Source organism: Vicugna pacos, chromosome 1, assembly GCF_048564905.1.
Source record: "Vicugna pacos chromosome 1, VicPac4, whole genome shotgun sequence".
NCBI lineage: Eukaryota > Metazoa > Chordata > Mammalia > Artiodactyla > Camelidae > Vicugna > Vicugna pacos.
In genome coordinates, this window is record NC_132987.1 from 62,383,941 (window position 1) to 62,398,098 (window position 14,158).

General features: G+C 37.1%; 1 protein-coding gene across 7 annotated transcripts; it reads left to right on the forward strand.

The window, feature by feature from the left end:
- The first annotated feature begins 8,655 nt into the window (after positions 1-8,655).
- On the forward strand, positions 8,656-13,280 carry CEP19 (centrosomal protein 19). 7 transcript variants are annotated; one of them, XM_015236510.3, is made up of 4 exons: positions 8,656-9,012; positions 9,093-9,214; positions 11,068-11,208; positions 11,821-13,280. In XM_015236510.3, the coding sequence occupies exons 1-4, from the start codon at positions 8,657-8,659 to the stop codon at positions 12,180-12,182; spliced, it is 981 nt and encodes a 326-aa protein (XP_015091996.3). In that variant the 5' UTR covers position 8,656; the 3' UTR covers positions 12,183-13,280. The 7 variants fall into 7 exon arrangements, with proteins under 7 accessions (XP_015091996.3, XP_072819370.1, XP_006200988.1 ...); XM_072963269.1 differs by adding an exon at positions 9,306-9,387 and having other exon boundaries at positions 8,872-9,214; positions 11,009-11,208; XM_006200926.4 differs by having other exon boundaries at positions 8,872-9,214; positions 11,009-11,208.
- Positions 13,281-14,158: the final 878 nt, after the last annotated feature.

Genomic DNA, 14,158 nt, shown 5'->3' on the forward strand with positions numbered 1-14,158 from the left:
GTAAATGAACTATTCTGATATAAGAGTCATACATTATTCATGGTTGGAATAATATTATATGAAGGTAGACTGTGATAAGTTAAAATTGCAAACTCTAAAGTAACCAATTAAAAAGAGAGAGAGAAGTATAGTTAATAAGCCAAAAATAGAGATAAAATGGAAGTGCATAAAAAATACTCCATTTATCCAAAGCAAGGCAAGAAAAGAGAGAAAAGATTCCATGGAACAAATAGAAAAAAATACAGAAAAAAAGTAGCAAGATGGATAGACTTAAAACAAACCAATCAAGTCAATATTTACATTAAAAGTAAATGGTCTAATGACTCCAATTAGAATATAGGGACTGACAAAATGGATAAAATAGCAACACTTAACTACATGCTGTCTACAAGAAACACATTAAATATAAACACACAGATAAGTTAAAAGTAAAAGGATAGAAAATATATGCAAATATTAATAACAATAAATATGGAGTGGCTATATTACTATTTAAAAAGTAGACTTCAGGACAAGGAGCATTGTCAGGGATAAAGAAGGACGTTACACAAAAATAAATGGATCAATTCATCAGGAAAATTTAGCAATTCTAAATGTACTATATGCCCTGAAAAGCAGCTTCAAAGTCTTCATTTAGTTTACTTAATAGCAAAAACTGGTAGAACTACAAGGATAAACAGACAAATCCACAATTACAACAAAAGATTTTGATCCCCTTTTCTCAGTAATGGATAGAACAAATAGAAAATCAGGGAGGATATAGAAGGCATGAACAACCTTCGATTTACTTGATCTGACAATTATAGAACGTTCTACCAAACAAAAGCACATTTTTAAGTACGTAAGAAAAACTATATGGTGGGCAATAAAAGAAGTCTCTAGAAGTTTAAAAGAACTGAAATCATGCAGAATATGGTCTCCAACCACATGAAATTAAATTGGAGGAGGAGACTGCCTCCATCAAAGCCACAGCCTCAGACTGCCTTGTTCTTCAGACTATGCCTGGGATCTGCTGCCAGAAAGATTCAGCCTCACAGCCTTCCATGCGTGGTCTCCGGTTTCTTCACCTCCAGAAAGAGAAAAATTGACCCTTTGCATCCTTGAAATTCATCTAAGAGACTAAAATTAAGGACTTCTTTCAAATTTGAACATGGCTAATCAACGAGTAACAAGATCCAAACGGCCAAACACTGGAAATAAAATATGCCAGTTCAAACTAGTACTTCTGGGAGAGCCTGCTATTAGCAAATGAAGCCTAGTGTTTCGCTTTGTGAGGAGCCAATTTCATGAGAGTACCACTGGGGCTGTTTTTTAAAGCCATGTGAAATTAGGGATATGTGATACAGCTGGTCAAGAACGGTATCCCAGCAGCAATGTACTACAGAGGAGTACAGGCAGCCATTAGTTGCATATGATATCACAAATGAGGAGTCCTTTGCAAGAACGAAAATCTGAGTCAAAGAACTTGCCTCTGAAGTTCTTTAATAGAATCCCAATCAAAATTTCCTGAAGCTTTTTTGAAAAAAATCTACAAGCTGATTCTAAAAGTTATATGAAAATGCAAAACATCTAGAATAACCAAAACAACTTTGAAAAAAAAAAGGTGAAGGACTCAGACTTTCTGATTTGAAGATGTAATATTAAGTTACGGTTATCAAAAGAGTACATTACTGACATATGGATGGACATACAGATCAGGGGTTGGCAAACTTTTTCTGTGAAGGCCCTAATAGTAAAATAATTGAGGCTTTGTGAGCCACATAAAGTTTCTGTTGAATATTTTTCTTTGCTTTTTTTTTTTAAAACAACCTTTAAAATTGTAAAATTCATCTTTAGCTCAAGGGCAATACAAAATGAACAGGATTTGGCCCATGGGCCACAGTCTGAATACAATATACAAACAGATGTTCATATATAAGGTAATCAAATTTCTAACAAAGGTGTAGAAGTAATTTGATGAGGAAAGAACAGACTTTTCACCAAATGATGCTGGATCAACTGGTATCCTTATGGAAAATTAACCTTAACCCTTACCTAACAGTATACACAAAAATTAATTCAAAATGGATCATACACAGGGTAGGGGGTGGGTATAGCTCAGTGGCAGAGCATGTGCTTTGCATGCACGAGCCCCTGAGTTCAATCCCCAGTACCTCCATACGAAAAAAAAAAAAAGGATCATATCCCATATAACACTTCTAAAAGAAAATTTCCACGATCCTGGAATAGGCAAGGATTTCTTTCACAGGACACAAAACCCATGAACTACAAACAAAAAAAAATTGATAAACTATACTCCATCAAAATTAGAATTCTTAAAACGCAATAATAAAATGACAAACAACCCAGTTTAAAAATGGACAAAACACTAAGACACTTCACAAAGGAAGATACACCAGCAGCCCATAAGCACATGAAAAGATGCTCGATACCATCGGTCATCAGGGAAATACAAATTAAAACTACAATGAGATACCACTACATCTCCACCAGAATGTCTAAAATTAAGAAGACTAACCATACCATGTGTTGGTAAGGATGTGACAGAAATAGAACTCTCATACATTTTTGGTGTATGAGATGTTGATGCTGAATGTGAAACAGTATGAATGCTTTGGAAAAGAGTCTGGCAGTTTCTTAAAAAATTCAGCATTTATCTACCATATATCCAGAAATTCTGTCTATCGATATTTACCCAAAATTAATGAAAATATGTCCACACAAAGACTTGTACACAAATGTTCATTACAGTTTTACTTATCACAACCCCAAACTAGAAATGACTCCAATGCCTTAGATACATGAATGAATAAACAAATTTCAATACTCCGCAACAAAAAGAACAAATTAACGCCACACAAAACATGGTTGAATCTTATTGATATAATGCTGAATGATAGGAGCCAGATATCAAGAAGTACATACCATACGATTTCATTTATATAAAATTCTAGAAAATCTATTGAGTGATAGAAAGTAGATTATTGGTTGGCTGAGTGTGGGTATGGATAAGGAGAATAACTGCAACTAGTGTATGAGTATTTTTGGAGATGATGGAAATGTTCTATATTTTGATTGGGGTAGTGGTTACATGGGTGTATATAATTGCCAAACTCAATGAAGCTGATTAAAAAAACTTATTAAGTACTATTCCTATTTTTACCTGTAAGAAAACAAAGCACTTGTTTAATATATCTATGTCACCCTCTTCATAGAAAAATTGTCACCTCCAACTCAAAAAGTATGGGGAAACGCTTTCAGCCTTTACATAAATGTATGATAGTTTTTTGTTTTCAGATAATCAATAAATTTATATGAACTCATTTCTCCAGGAACACAGCAGAAATTTCAAGAATTAAATATCAAGAGCAGCTATCTATCTATATATATTTGCTTTTATTCTTTAAAGTAGTCTGATGTAATTTTATGAATAGCATTTCATTTTCCTAATAATTTGCATTCATTGAAAGAATTTTGAATGTATCTGTAGCATTGTTCTAGTCTATTTTTGCCCCCAAATATCATTTCTAGTAATGTAAAAGCTAATCACACAATAAGGAAATCAATTAAATCCAAAAGTTCTCTATACACATATGAGTAAACAAAAATATTTTCCCTTTTTCAAAAAAGAAAAAAGAAAGGAAAGGAAAGCACAGAGAGACTAAGTAAATCAGCCAAGAGCCAAGATTCAAACTCTGTAGTTTTACTCTAAAACCCAAATTCTTAGCCACCATTTCATTCTGCCTCTACAAAAGTGGAATATATCAATCATCTTTTTTCTTCTGGGTACTATCTAAGTATTTATGAACATGCAATATTTTATCATCAGAAAAAACACAGACAGAGACAGAGACCCTTGTAAAAAGACAGGACATCTCTTGGAGATGACAATCAATTAATCAGAACATGTTGGATGTATTTGTTAATCTTTCTGAAGTTATTCACCTGTATTACCCTCCAGTTCACATTATTCATCTTGTTCACAAACATGACATATAAAATTTTATCAAAAGTCTCGCCGAAAATCCGATATACTAAAGCTATAGCATTTCTCTGCTTCATTTATCTAGTAGCTCTATAAAAGAAATAAGCTTGTAATAAATTCATGCTAATTCCTACAGGCCAACAATTCCTTTTCTGTGTTCACAAGCACCCTTTTAATAATCGGTCCAGAATTTTGCCCAAAATCGACATCAACTAACTAGCTTCCAGATTATCCAAAGATTACCAACAAAAGTTCAGCAATCGTTTAAGCAAGTTCTCCTACTGCAATGAGACATAGTTCATCAGAGAGGGGAGATTCGAAACTCATTTACAGTACTAAGGCCCTTTAGTACAATTCCCTTACCTTTTCTGCACTTCAGTTTCCTACTACCCGCAACTGCTTGGCCCTTTCGAGAGTGGAAGTAATTCTTGACTAAGAAGACAGAAATAAGAGGAGCTAACAAATTCTACATTCTATAATATGCTAGTATTTTCTCATCCACCCTCTCAGCAAGACTACATCTGCTCCAAATATAACTAGGAAGCCTGAAAAAAAAATTATTGTTGGCATTTTCTGAAGGTCTCAAGTAACTCTGACATTTCTAGTTTGTGAAGCTATTCTTGTGGATTCTGCAACTCTTCATTCTTGGTTTTATGTCCTGCTTTTTATCCTCAGTACTTGCAAGTGGACAACTTTTGAGCCACTTTTGTTGTCACAAAAGCCTCTTCGGGCACTTCTTTCTTCTTTATTGGAATCAGTTATCTCCCATTCCTCTTAAAAATACATTCCAATTAACGTTAAAGAGAGAAGCTACATAACTGGCATAATTACCCTGATATTGCTTAAAATGTGTCTGGAACTCTGTCAAAAACTCCCTTCAGAAGTGCCTTCCCTCCCCAAATCAGTTTTATTACTTTACAGTCACATCTCCTCTTTGAAACTGCACTGTGCAGATTGATCACCTATCTCATTATTAATAATAATAGCTAACATTTCCTGGGTATGTACTGTGTGACAAGCCCTACATTAAGGAGCTTTCCTTATATTCTCCAATTTAATCCTCACAACCCTAATAAGGAAATACAATCATGGTCTAATTGTACCAGTAAGGGTAGCAAAGACTTAAGTAACTTGACTAAGGCCACACAGATACTAAATAATAGAGCTACACTTTGAGCCCAAATTGATCTGAATTAAACACAAACAAAAAAAACCGAAGTTCTTTCTACAATACCTCCTAGCCATTCACACATAGGCTAACCTTGAAGAGGAAGGAAAGTGAGTTATTTTAGTTTAAGGTGACTTATAAAATGAAAGGATTTAAAAAATAAATGTATTAGAACTCATAAATCAAACATCTGAGAATAATTTCAAAGTCATCACCTTGAGAAGCTTTTAAGTTTGGGAACTTCTTATAGAACAGTTCCCACAACTTTTTATCAGTCTTTTTAATACCTTCAATACTGGCAAATATTCATTTCTGAGGATAATTTCTATTTTGGAAACAGCTTGGTCTTTGAAACCAAGTCCTGTAAATCAGAAATAGTGAGTTTGGGTGGTATAATATCTCAGTACTTGAGAGTGTGGCTTTGGGATATGATAGTCCTAAATTTGATTCAGAGCTCTACCACCCTACCCTATACCAAATTATTTAAATTCTCTGAACACTAGTTCCTTCGTCTGAAATACAAGAAAAGTATCATCTATCTCACAACCATTGTGAAGATTAAATGGAATGCTGTATATATAGCCCCTAGCTATATAAATATATGCATAATAAATATGTATAGTAAATAATATGCATAGTAAATAATAAATGTTGGTTTTCTCCTTCTTTTCTCCACTGTTATTTTAATCAGTATTTCAAACTATGAACCACACATCTGTCACTTATAACTTTAAGAAAACAAGTGACTTTTTCAGTTTATCCATTTTTCAACTCAAGAGTTGCTCTATTTTTTTGCTCTAAATTATATTAAACAGTAGTCTGATTTAAGCATAAGTCAATGGGCAACTTACCTGTGGAAACCATCTTTCAAAACTTCTTGCCTCAAAATAATTTCAGAACAAATGGCCCTTATGCCTATAACAAGCAAAAGATCTTTTTAAATAAAATAAGTATTCAATTAAAGAATATTTAAATAATTATAAAGTAATTGTTTGAAAAGGCTTTATTTACCTGGAAAATCTAACCAACCCAAAAACAAAACAAAAACTTTTAAAAGTTAAGCAATTTGAGCTACACATAAATCTACTCCTAGAATAGCATTAGGGTTAAAAACACTGACTTTGGAGTTAGATCCGCTAGTTTCAAATCCCAGTCTGTCACTTAACAGCTGTGTGACTTTGGGCAAGATAGTTTATCTCTCTGCTAGTTGTCATGAGAATTTAATATATGTAGAAGCACTTAGAAGAGGGCATACAACAGAGCAAGCACTCTATATAAATGGTTATTTATATTACTTTATTCAGGTGATCCCAGGACACAAAGAAAACCAGAATGGCCAAAGAGCCAGGAAATCTGTTTTAATCCTAGCTCACTGAAACTGAGTATCAGATACAAACTGGCAACTTCTATATTCTACCATCCACACATAGAAAACTGAAAAGATGGTACATTTATACCTTGTGGAGACGCTGGAAGAGTTTAAAGAAAAAACAAGAACTGGAGGCTTTTCAAACGTTCAAAGGGTTCGTTTATAAACTTACAATAACCAGAAATCTGACTATACTGACTCCATGCAGAATTCAGACATTAAAACTATTACTTGATGTTTGCCTTGTAAAGTTAAAAATTCAGCTCCTAATGATCACCAACTCCGTCCAGGCACCTTGCAATGGAATTTTACTTCATTTCAAAGGCTGGAAATGTGTGGGAAGAACATTAAAACAAACACACAGAAAACCATATACTGCCTTATGTTGTTAAGTCCATTAGACGTATTCCTGAGAAGATTAAAAAAAAAATGAGTGTTGATGGAAACATCTGAAAAATACAAGAGAAGGAAGGAAAAAAGTATGGAAAAAATAACATTTGTTAATAATATCTATATGACAGATCCTCTACTTGGGGCTTTCACATATATTTTAACTTTCACAACCATCAAAATAGACAAACACAATTAATGCCATTTGTACACAGAAGGAAACTCTGACTTATAAACAGTTACTGTCTAGGTCATACAACTAAGTAAGTTATTAGAAGCAAGATTTGCCTAACTTTTAAAGCCTAAGGTATTTCCACTCTCCCAGCTATTTAAAGAAATCCTTAATTGCTTTGGGAAAAGCATATGTCATTTTTTCCCAAACAAATAACTTACAGAATATGTCTTGTATAAATCCAGATGTTTCTTCAATGTTTAATTCTAATGGAGGTAGGGAGTAAGGGTTTATGTCTACCAATAAATTAAATTAGAAAAAAGGCCAGATTAATAGGCTTAAATTCTATTGAGATATACACCAGAGAACAGTAAATCCCATTCATCTTGAGATGGTAGAAAGGCTAATTTACAAACAGTATAGCAAATACTAGATTATTATGGTTTTTAAAGCAAAAGTACCATTTTCAAAACGAATTTGTTGTATCTGAATTCACCGAGAAGATTTTTCGTCTTAAATATTACTTTACTTGGTTACTGTGGCCTGAAATGGCTCTGGAAAAATGGCCCCTTTTTAATCGTAAAATGCCAGGGCTGGAGAACTCTTCAGATAACAATTAGTCTATTTTAAAATTCTTCTTGGCCTAATAATACTTTCCTCAAATAAATTTGAGAAGCTAATATGTAAACACACAAAAGCAGAACTGCAATGATAGTAATCTAATATCCTCGTTTTACAGATGGAGAAACTCACCTGGTTTGTACTGGCCTTCCTTTCCTCTCAAACATTATCACTTTGTTCTAATTACTACTGACGTATCCTTCTGTCCTACTACAGTGCAAGCTCAACGAGGGTTGGATCCACAGCACCTAGCACAGAAATCCAGCCCACGGACTCTGGCCCAAAGAAATGAATCAACTCACTTGCCCAGCCCACAGTCATAAAGAAACCACAGCCGAATCTAGTCTATCATCAAAAATGTTTGTAAATAAAACCAGTCGTCTTCCTCTTCCCACGCCCACAAAGTCTCTGTATTCTAGATTAGGGTTCTCACAGGGTGCTTAGGCTTTGTTGGCTCCTTGGTGGTCAGAAGTTTCATGCATCTTAAGAGCATCCCAAAACGCTTCACTGCTGTATTTCCTTTACAATATTTTAGTAATAGTGCGGCCAGTCCCGCCTCAGAACGACAAAGCCCGACTCCCCAGATAACCAGGAGCGGCCACAAAGCTGCGAAGGCTGGGGTAATGGGGGCCGGAGGCTTGTGGCTTTTGTGTTTAACCTCCTCTAGCTCACCTTACAGGTTTAGAGTCGCGCGCCAAGGTACTGTGAAGTACCTTCGCAAAACGCGGGACGGGGAGGACCCGGGACCTGCTCCCCAGCCCCTCGACTCTAAACCCCGCCCCCACCGCCGAAGCCCCGCCCCTCCATTTACCGGCATGGGTCCGGGAGGTGTCAAAGGCTGTAACTGGTAAGCAGGCGAGCCCAGCTGCCCCCAAGAGGAGCAGCCAACCCACGGCCCGGGCAGCCAGGACTCCAGAGAACGCGCGCCCGAGAAGAGCGCGCGGGGACAAAATGCGGTCGGAGGAACCTGAACACGCCTCACATGCTCTTAAAGAGCACTGTCACGGAGTTAGCGACAGGGACGGAAGAATGGCTGTGCGCATGCCTGCGGTCCCGCCGTTCCCGGCTCCCCACAGTCCCGGCCCCCGAAGGTTCCGGCGTCGCGGGAAACAGTCCCACCCCTTCGCCGCAGCGCCGAGCCCCTCACCGGCCCGGTCGGGGGCGGGGCGAGGAGTGCGCAAGCGCGTGGCGTACGCAGGGGCTGTTACTCTGGGGACGGGTCCGTGGGCCCCCAGCCTGACCCTGAACTCCGTAAGCTGTCCTGGGATACGGCTGGCTGAGCTCCCAGTGTCCACCTCCACTTCCAGGTATTTGCCAATGCGGGCCTCCTACCGGGGAATTCATTCAGTCACGTCTGCGGGCCTGTAGCTGTAGCCTCTTTCTGCAGCGCCAGGCTCTGCCCGGCCTCAAAGTCAAGTTGTGTTCCTCTGTGCACTGCTGGAAACAGCCTCCTCACGGAAGCTTTAGACATTGGCCTGCAGAAGATGCTCTTTCTGTACTTCTCTATGGGTAAGAAACCACAGCCCCATCTAGTCAGCCGTGTCCTGACTTAAGTAGGGAAAGGATCGTCTACCTGATGACCAAATCCGTACACTTTTAGGTGCTGTGGGGATGCTTGGCAAGATTTCGCTGGTCACTGATTCCTGCGGAGGAAAATTTAAATGTGTAGGAAGAAGAGCTAGGTAAATGTGTCCTCAGTCTTTATGAATTGAATCTGTAAGCAAACTTAGAGAATATTAAATGCAAATTAGAGCAGAACAGAGGGCTCTAGGACGGATGTCCTAAAGAGGAAAAATGTCAGAAGTTACTACCTGAAACTGAAAATAGCAGTATAAGCATGCAGTTAAGAACTGTGTTAACAAATTTTAATGAGGTGAACTGCAAGGATATTTGTTTAAAAAAAAAAAAAGAGGGAAAAGAACAAAGAAGGGCTGGGGTGAGGTCATTGCATCAGATCAGAAGCAGAGCACAATAATTTGAAAAAGCATTTTTTAATAAATGATTCATTTCCTAAGAGTAAAACTTCTCACATTCAACAGTAAGGGGTAGATAATACAGATTGTGGTATATCCACAGGACAAACATTTGCAGTCATAAAAATTTGCATTTTTAGAAAGACATTTAATGACAAAATTACATAGGTTGTTAAATTTAAAAGGCAGGAAATAGTATGTATAATACAAGAAACATACTATAGTTTAAAAAGATGAAACATACTAGAGAAAAGACTGGAAGGAATCAAGGGTGATAATTTTATGTTTCTTCTCCCCCTCCCCCACCCCTACTCCAGTTTCCTACAATGAACATGTGTTAAATAACTATGTTCTTAAAGTGATTCTGTAACAGAGCTGTGTTTATGAAAATATCATCCCTATGCTGCTTTACCTCTAGGTGCTTTGACATTTGCAAATCTCCCCGGGAATATAAGTCACATCTAAAGCAGTTCCTATAATTAAATGTATTTTGGCACTGAGAGCAGGGAAACGAAGAGGGAGTAAAAAAGTATTAACCTGCAAAATGGCTGTTTCTTGTAACTGAAAAAACATCATGTAATGAGACATAAATTGGAATAAAAGCCATGTAAGCTTTATTGTCTTGTATATATAGTGGCTGATTCTGTGTTGAGTCTGTCTTTTTGATCAGAATTCTAGATTGTCAATACTTAGAGGATGTACAGGGGCTGTGTCTTATATTAATACATTGACTTAAACAATGGAATGCCTGCTACAGTGCAGTTACTGTGCTGGGCATATTGTGGTGAACAATGAATATATTCCCTGACCTTGTGGAGCATAAAGAATAGAAGGGAAGGTAAGTTTTTTAATTAAATAAGTAATTACAAAAAATTTCAATGAGTAAAATGATTGGGAAAGTACAAAGGAGATGTCTGGTGAACCTCTCAGGACATAATGTATAAGGTTAAAAAACTCTTAATACTTTGACATAGAGGGAGCTTATACATACTTATTTAATTGGTGAATAAAAAAGATCCTGTAAGTTGATTCTTAGGCTGACGCAGGGGTTCATATACAATCTTTGGTTAAGAGTACAATACACTAAGAGATCCAAACTGAACTGCATTTCTAGGCTCACTTGTGAACAAACCTACACTCCTCAGTGAACCAGAGATTCTACAGACTAAGGATAACCCAGGGCCAAATTGAACTTTCAAGGTAGCCCTTGAAATACAGAGCTTGACAGACTGCACATGCATCTCTAGACTGGACTAGAGCCAGATCTGCTGGGGAGGAAGAGTAGGAGGGAATGTGGTTTATCCAACACTTAATTTTTTTTCCCCTTTAGCAGGAAGTCATTGTGTGACTAACACATTTTCATCAGACTTCCTCTGATTTACCCTGAAGTGTATGTGAGAATGAAGTGCACTGCCAAGAAATGTGGAGTTAGGTTCCAGCCTCCGGCTATTATCTTAATCTATGAGAATGAAATGAAGGGGAAAAATCGCCAGCGCATCATGCCAGTCCGAAACTTTTCAAAGTTTTCAGGTACCTTGTTTTATCTTGCCTCCTATCTTAAATATTCTCTGAACCACTTAATAAGAACGATTAGAGTCTCAGGTAATGGAGTGACGTGGCCTTCATAGTTAGATAGGCCTAGGTTCAAGTCATGACAGTCAGGGTAGGTGTATGATCTTGGCTAAATTACTCAGTGAGCATGAGTTTCCTAATCTGTAAAAGTAAATTGATAAACCCAACCTTTCAGAACTGCAGTGTGAATTAAATGAGATAACATTTTTCAAATAATATTAACTCTCTTCTCTCCCTCCAAATGTGTTTTTTATTTATAGTCCTGATATTTTCTTAGTACCAATACTAATATCTAAAGCTGTAATACTATTTCTTCTCATACCTTTTCTCCAGTTAAAAGCATTTAACATCTCCTCAAAGTAATTTTAAGTTAAGGAAATAAAAAATATATCCCTCCTTCCCCCACCACACTCAAAGCTTGAGATAAAGAAATAGTTCTGCAAAATAATTCATTCCCCAAAAGCCACATAGCTACTTGACTTTAATGGCTGGCAATGCTTTCAGTAATTGTGGTGCCTCAGTAGTTTGTGGTGGTGTGTGTGGTATGATAGTTTTGTTCCTCCCTCCTAGATTGCAGCAGAGCTGCTGAACAACTAAAGAATAATCCGCGACACAAGGGCTACCTGGAACAAGTATCCCTGAGGCAGCTAGAGAAGTTATTCAGTTTTTTACGAGGTTACTTGTTGGGGCAGAGTTTGGCAGAAACAATGGAACAAATTCAGCGGGAAACAACCATTGATCCTGAGGAAGACCTGAACAAACTAGATGACAAGGAACTTGCCAAAAGAAAGAGCATCATGGATGAACTTTTTGAGAAAAATCAGAAGAAGAAGGATGATCCAAATTTTGTTTATGACATTGAAGTTGATTTCCCACAGGATGAACAACTGCAGTCCTGTGGCTGGGACACAGAGTCAGCTGATGAATTCTGATACCAAAAACTAAAAAAAAGAGAAAAAGATTGGGTAGCAGAAAATCCATGTTTATATAAAGAACAGATTTTGGCTCTAGAAAAATCTGTAAAGAACACTATGTTGAGTCATGTTTGGGTTGACCATGTTACTTTTCAAAACCAGGATATGTAGAGCATCTACTGTGTAGGTGCGTGCGGAATACAGGAAAAACAGAAGATAGGAATCTGCCTTGAAGGAGCTTACAATCTAATTGGAAGGTAAAAAAGTTTGTGAAGAGCTAATTAGTGGTATTAGGTAGCAAAAATATTAGATCCAAATGTTTGATAAAGACTAAAAAGGGTCAGAATCTACCTAGATTACCGTAGGGTAGAATAGGCAGGGAAGACTTTAATCTTCCTATGTCTTTAACCTAAATCCTTTAAGGGCAAGATAGTACTTTGACCCTTGAAAACGTTATATTTGCATAGAAGCTTATATAGGATTCCAGATTAGAGAAACTGGGAGAAAAAAGGGTGGTGGTGGTGATGGTGGGGGAGACTGGTAAAGAGATAGGAATGAGAAAATTTTATTTGAGGAAAAGTAAGCAAATTATAGTTTGATAAGAACAGAGGGCATATATAGTTACCAGGGGATTATCCCGTATACATCATCTTTATATGCTTTTTTTTTTAATGGAGGTACTGGGGATTGAACCTAGGACCTCGTGCTCTACCACTGAGCTATTTCCCTCCCCGCTGTTTGTACTTAAATCTGGAGTAGAAGAGTACTCCTGCAGAGTGCCCTGCAGCTGCAAGTGGGTGTCGCCTGACGGATGGCAAGGGAATTCTGCCCCTCCAGTAGCAGCAAACGTATACTAAAGACATTCTGAAACCCTGAACCTATTCCTTTAACTAAGGTTTGTTTGTAAAATGGGAAATCTCTACCCGTAATAAATGAAATAGGTACTATCAATTTAGGCCTATTCATGAATTGGTGTCTACAAAGAGAAGATCTATATTAAACAAGGTTATGTGTGTACAGATACATCTTTCTTCATATTAGAGTATTATTTAATTGCTAGAAATCCTCTTTTCCTGCAAGGAAATTAATACTCATTAAATAAAACTGTAAAAGCTATTCATTCTTTCTACCTGTCAATCCATACTCTCTTTACCATTAGAAGCCTCATTATAGTTTGTTTTCTGTGTCTGTGAATCTGTGGGGAAGAGGGTAGCAAGGGATAAACTGGGAGTTAGGGATTTGTAGGTACTAACTACTATAAATAAAATAGATAAACAAGAAGGTCCTATAGTACAGCACAGGAAATTATATTCAATATCTTGTAATAACCTAAAATGAAAAAATATGAAAAGGAAAATATGTGTATATATATAACTGAATCACTTTGCTGTACACCAGAAACTAACACATTGTAAATTAACAATACTTCAATAAAAAAAAAATTAAAGCAGAAGGTTCACAGCTCCCCAGGGCTAAGAAAGTATCGCTCTGCCATGACTCTGCTAAGATGTATGCAGTGGCTAAATATATCTTTTAAGATTCCTCTGGGGCTGATAATCTGAGGTGGAGTCACTGCCCATGATGCACATTTTAACTTTATTGGATAAAAAGGAGAGATGCTGTCCACTGACACTCTCACCAATCGTGTATGAGCATCTTCATTGTTTCACATCTTTGCCAAGACACACTATTTTGAGACTAGGTGCAAAGTAGTGAACTTTCAAAATGTCACCTGGACAGTCAGAAGGGACAGACAGCTGCTGAGCAGATCAACACAAATAAATACACAGGTGCAAACATGGAAAGTGAGGTGAAGCACAGAAAGAGAAATAGGGGTAAAACATTTCAAAACCCCTTAGAAAGCTGCCTATAAGAATTCAGTAATATTTTAACACACGCAATAAAGTAATTTTCTTAAAGAAAGAAAAAGCAGAAGATCCAGAGCTGGGGGAAAAAAGCCTCATTAAAGAGATCATTCTTCTAGTGATATTACC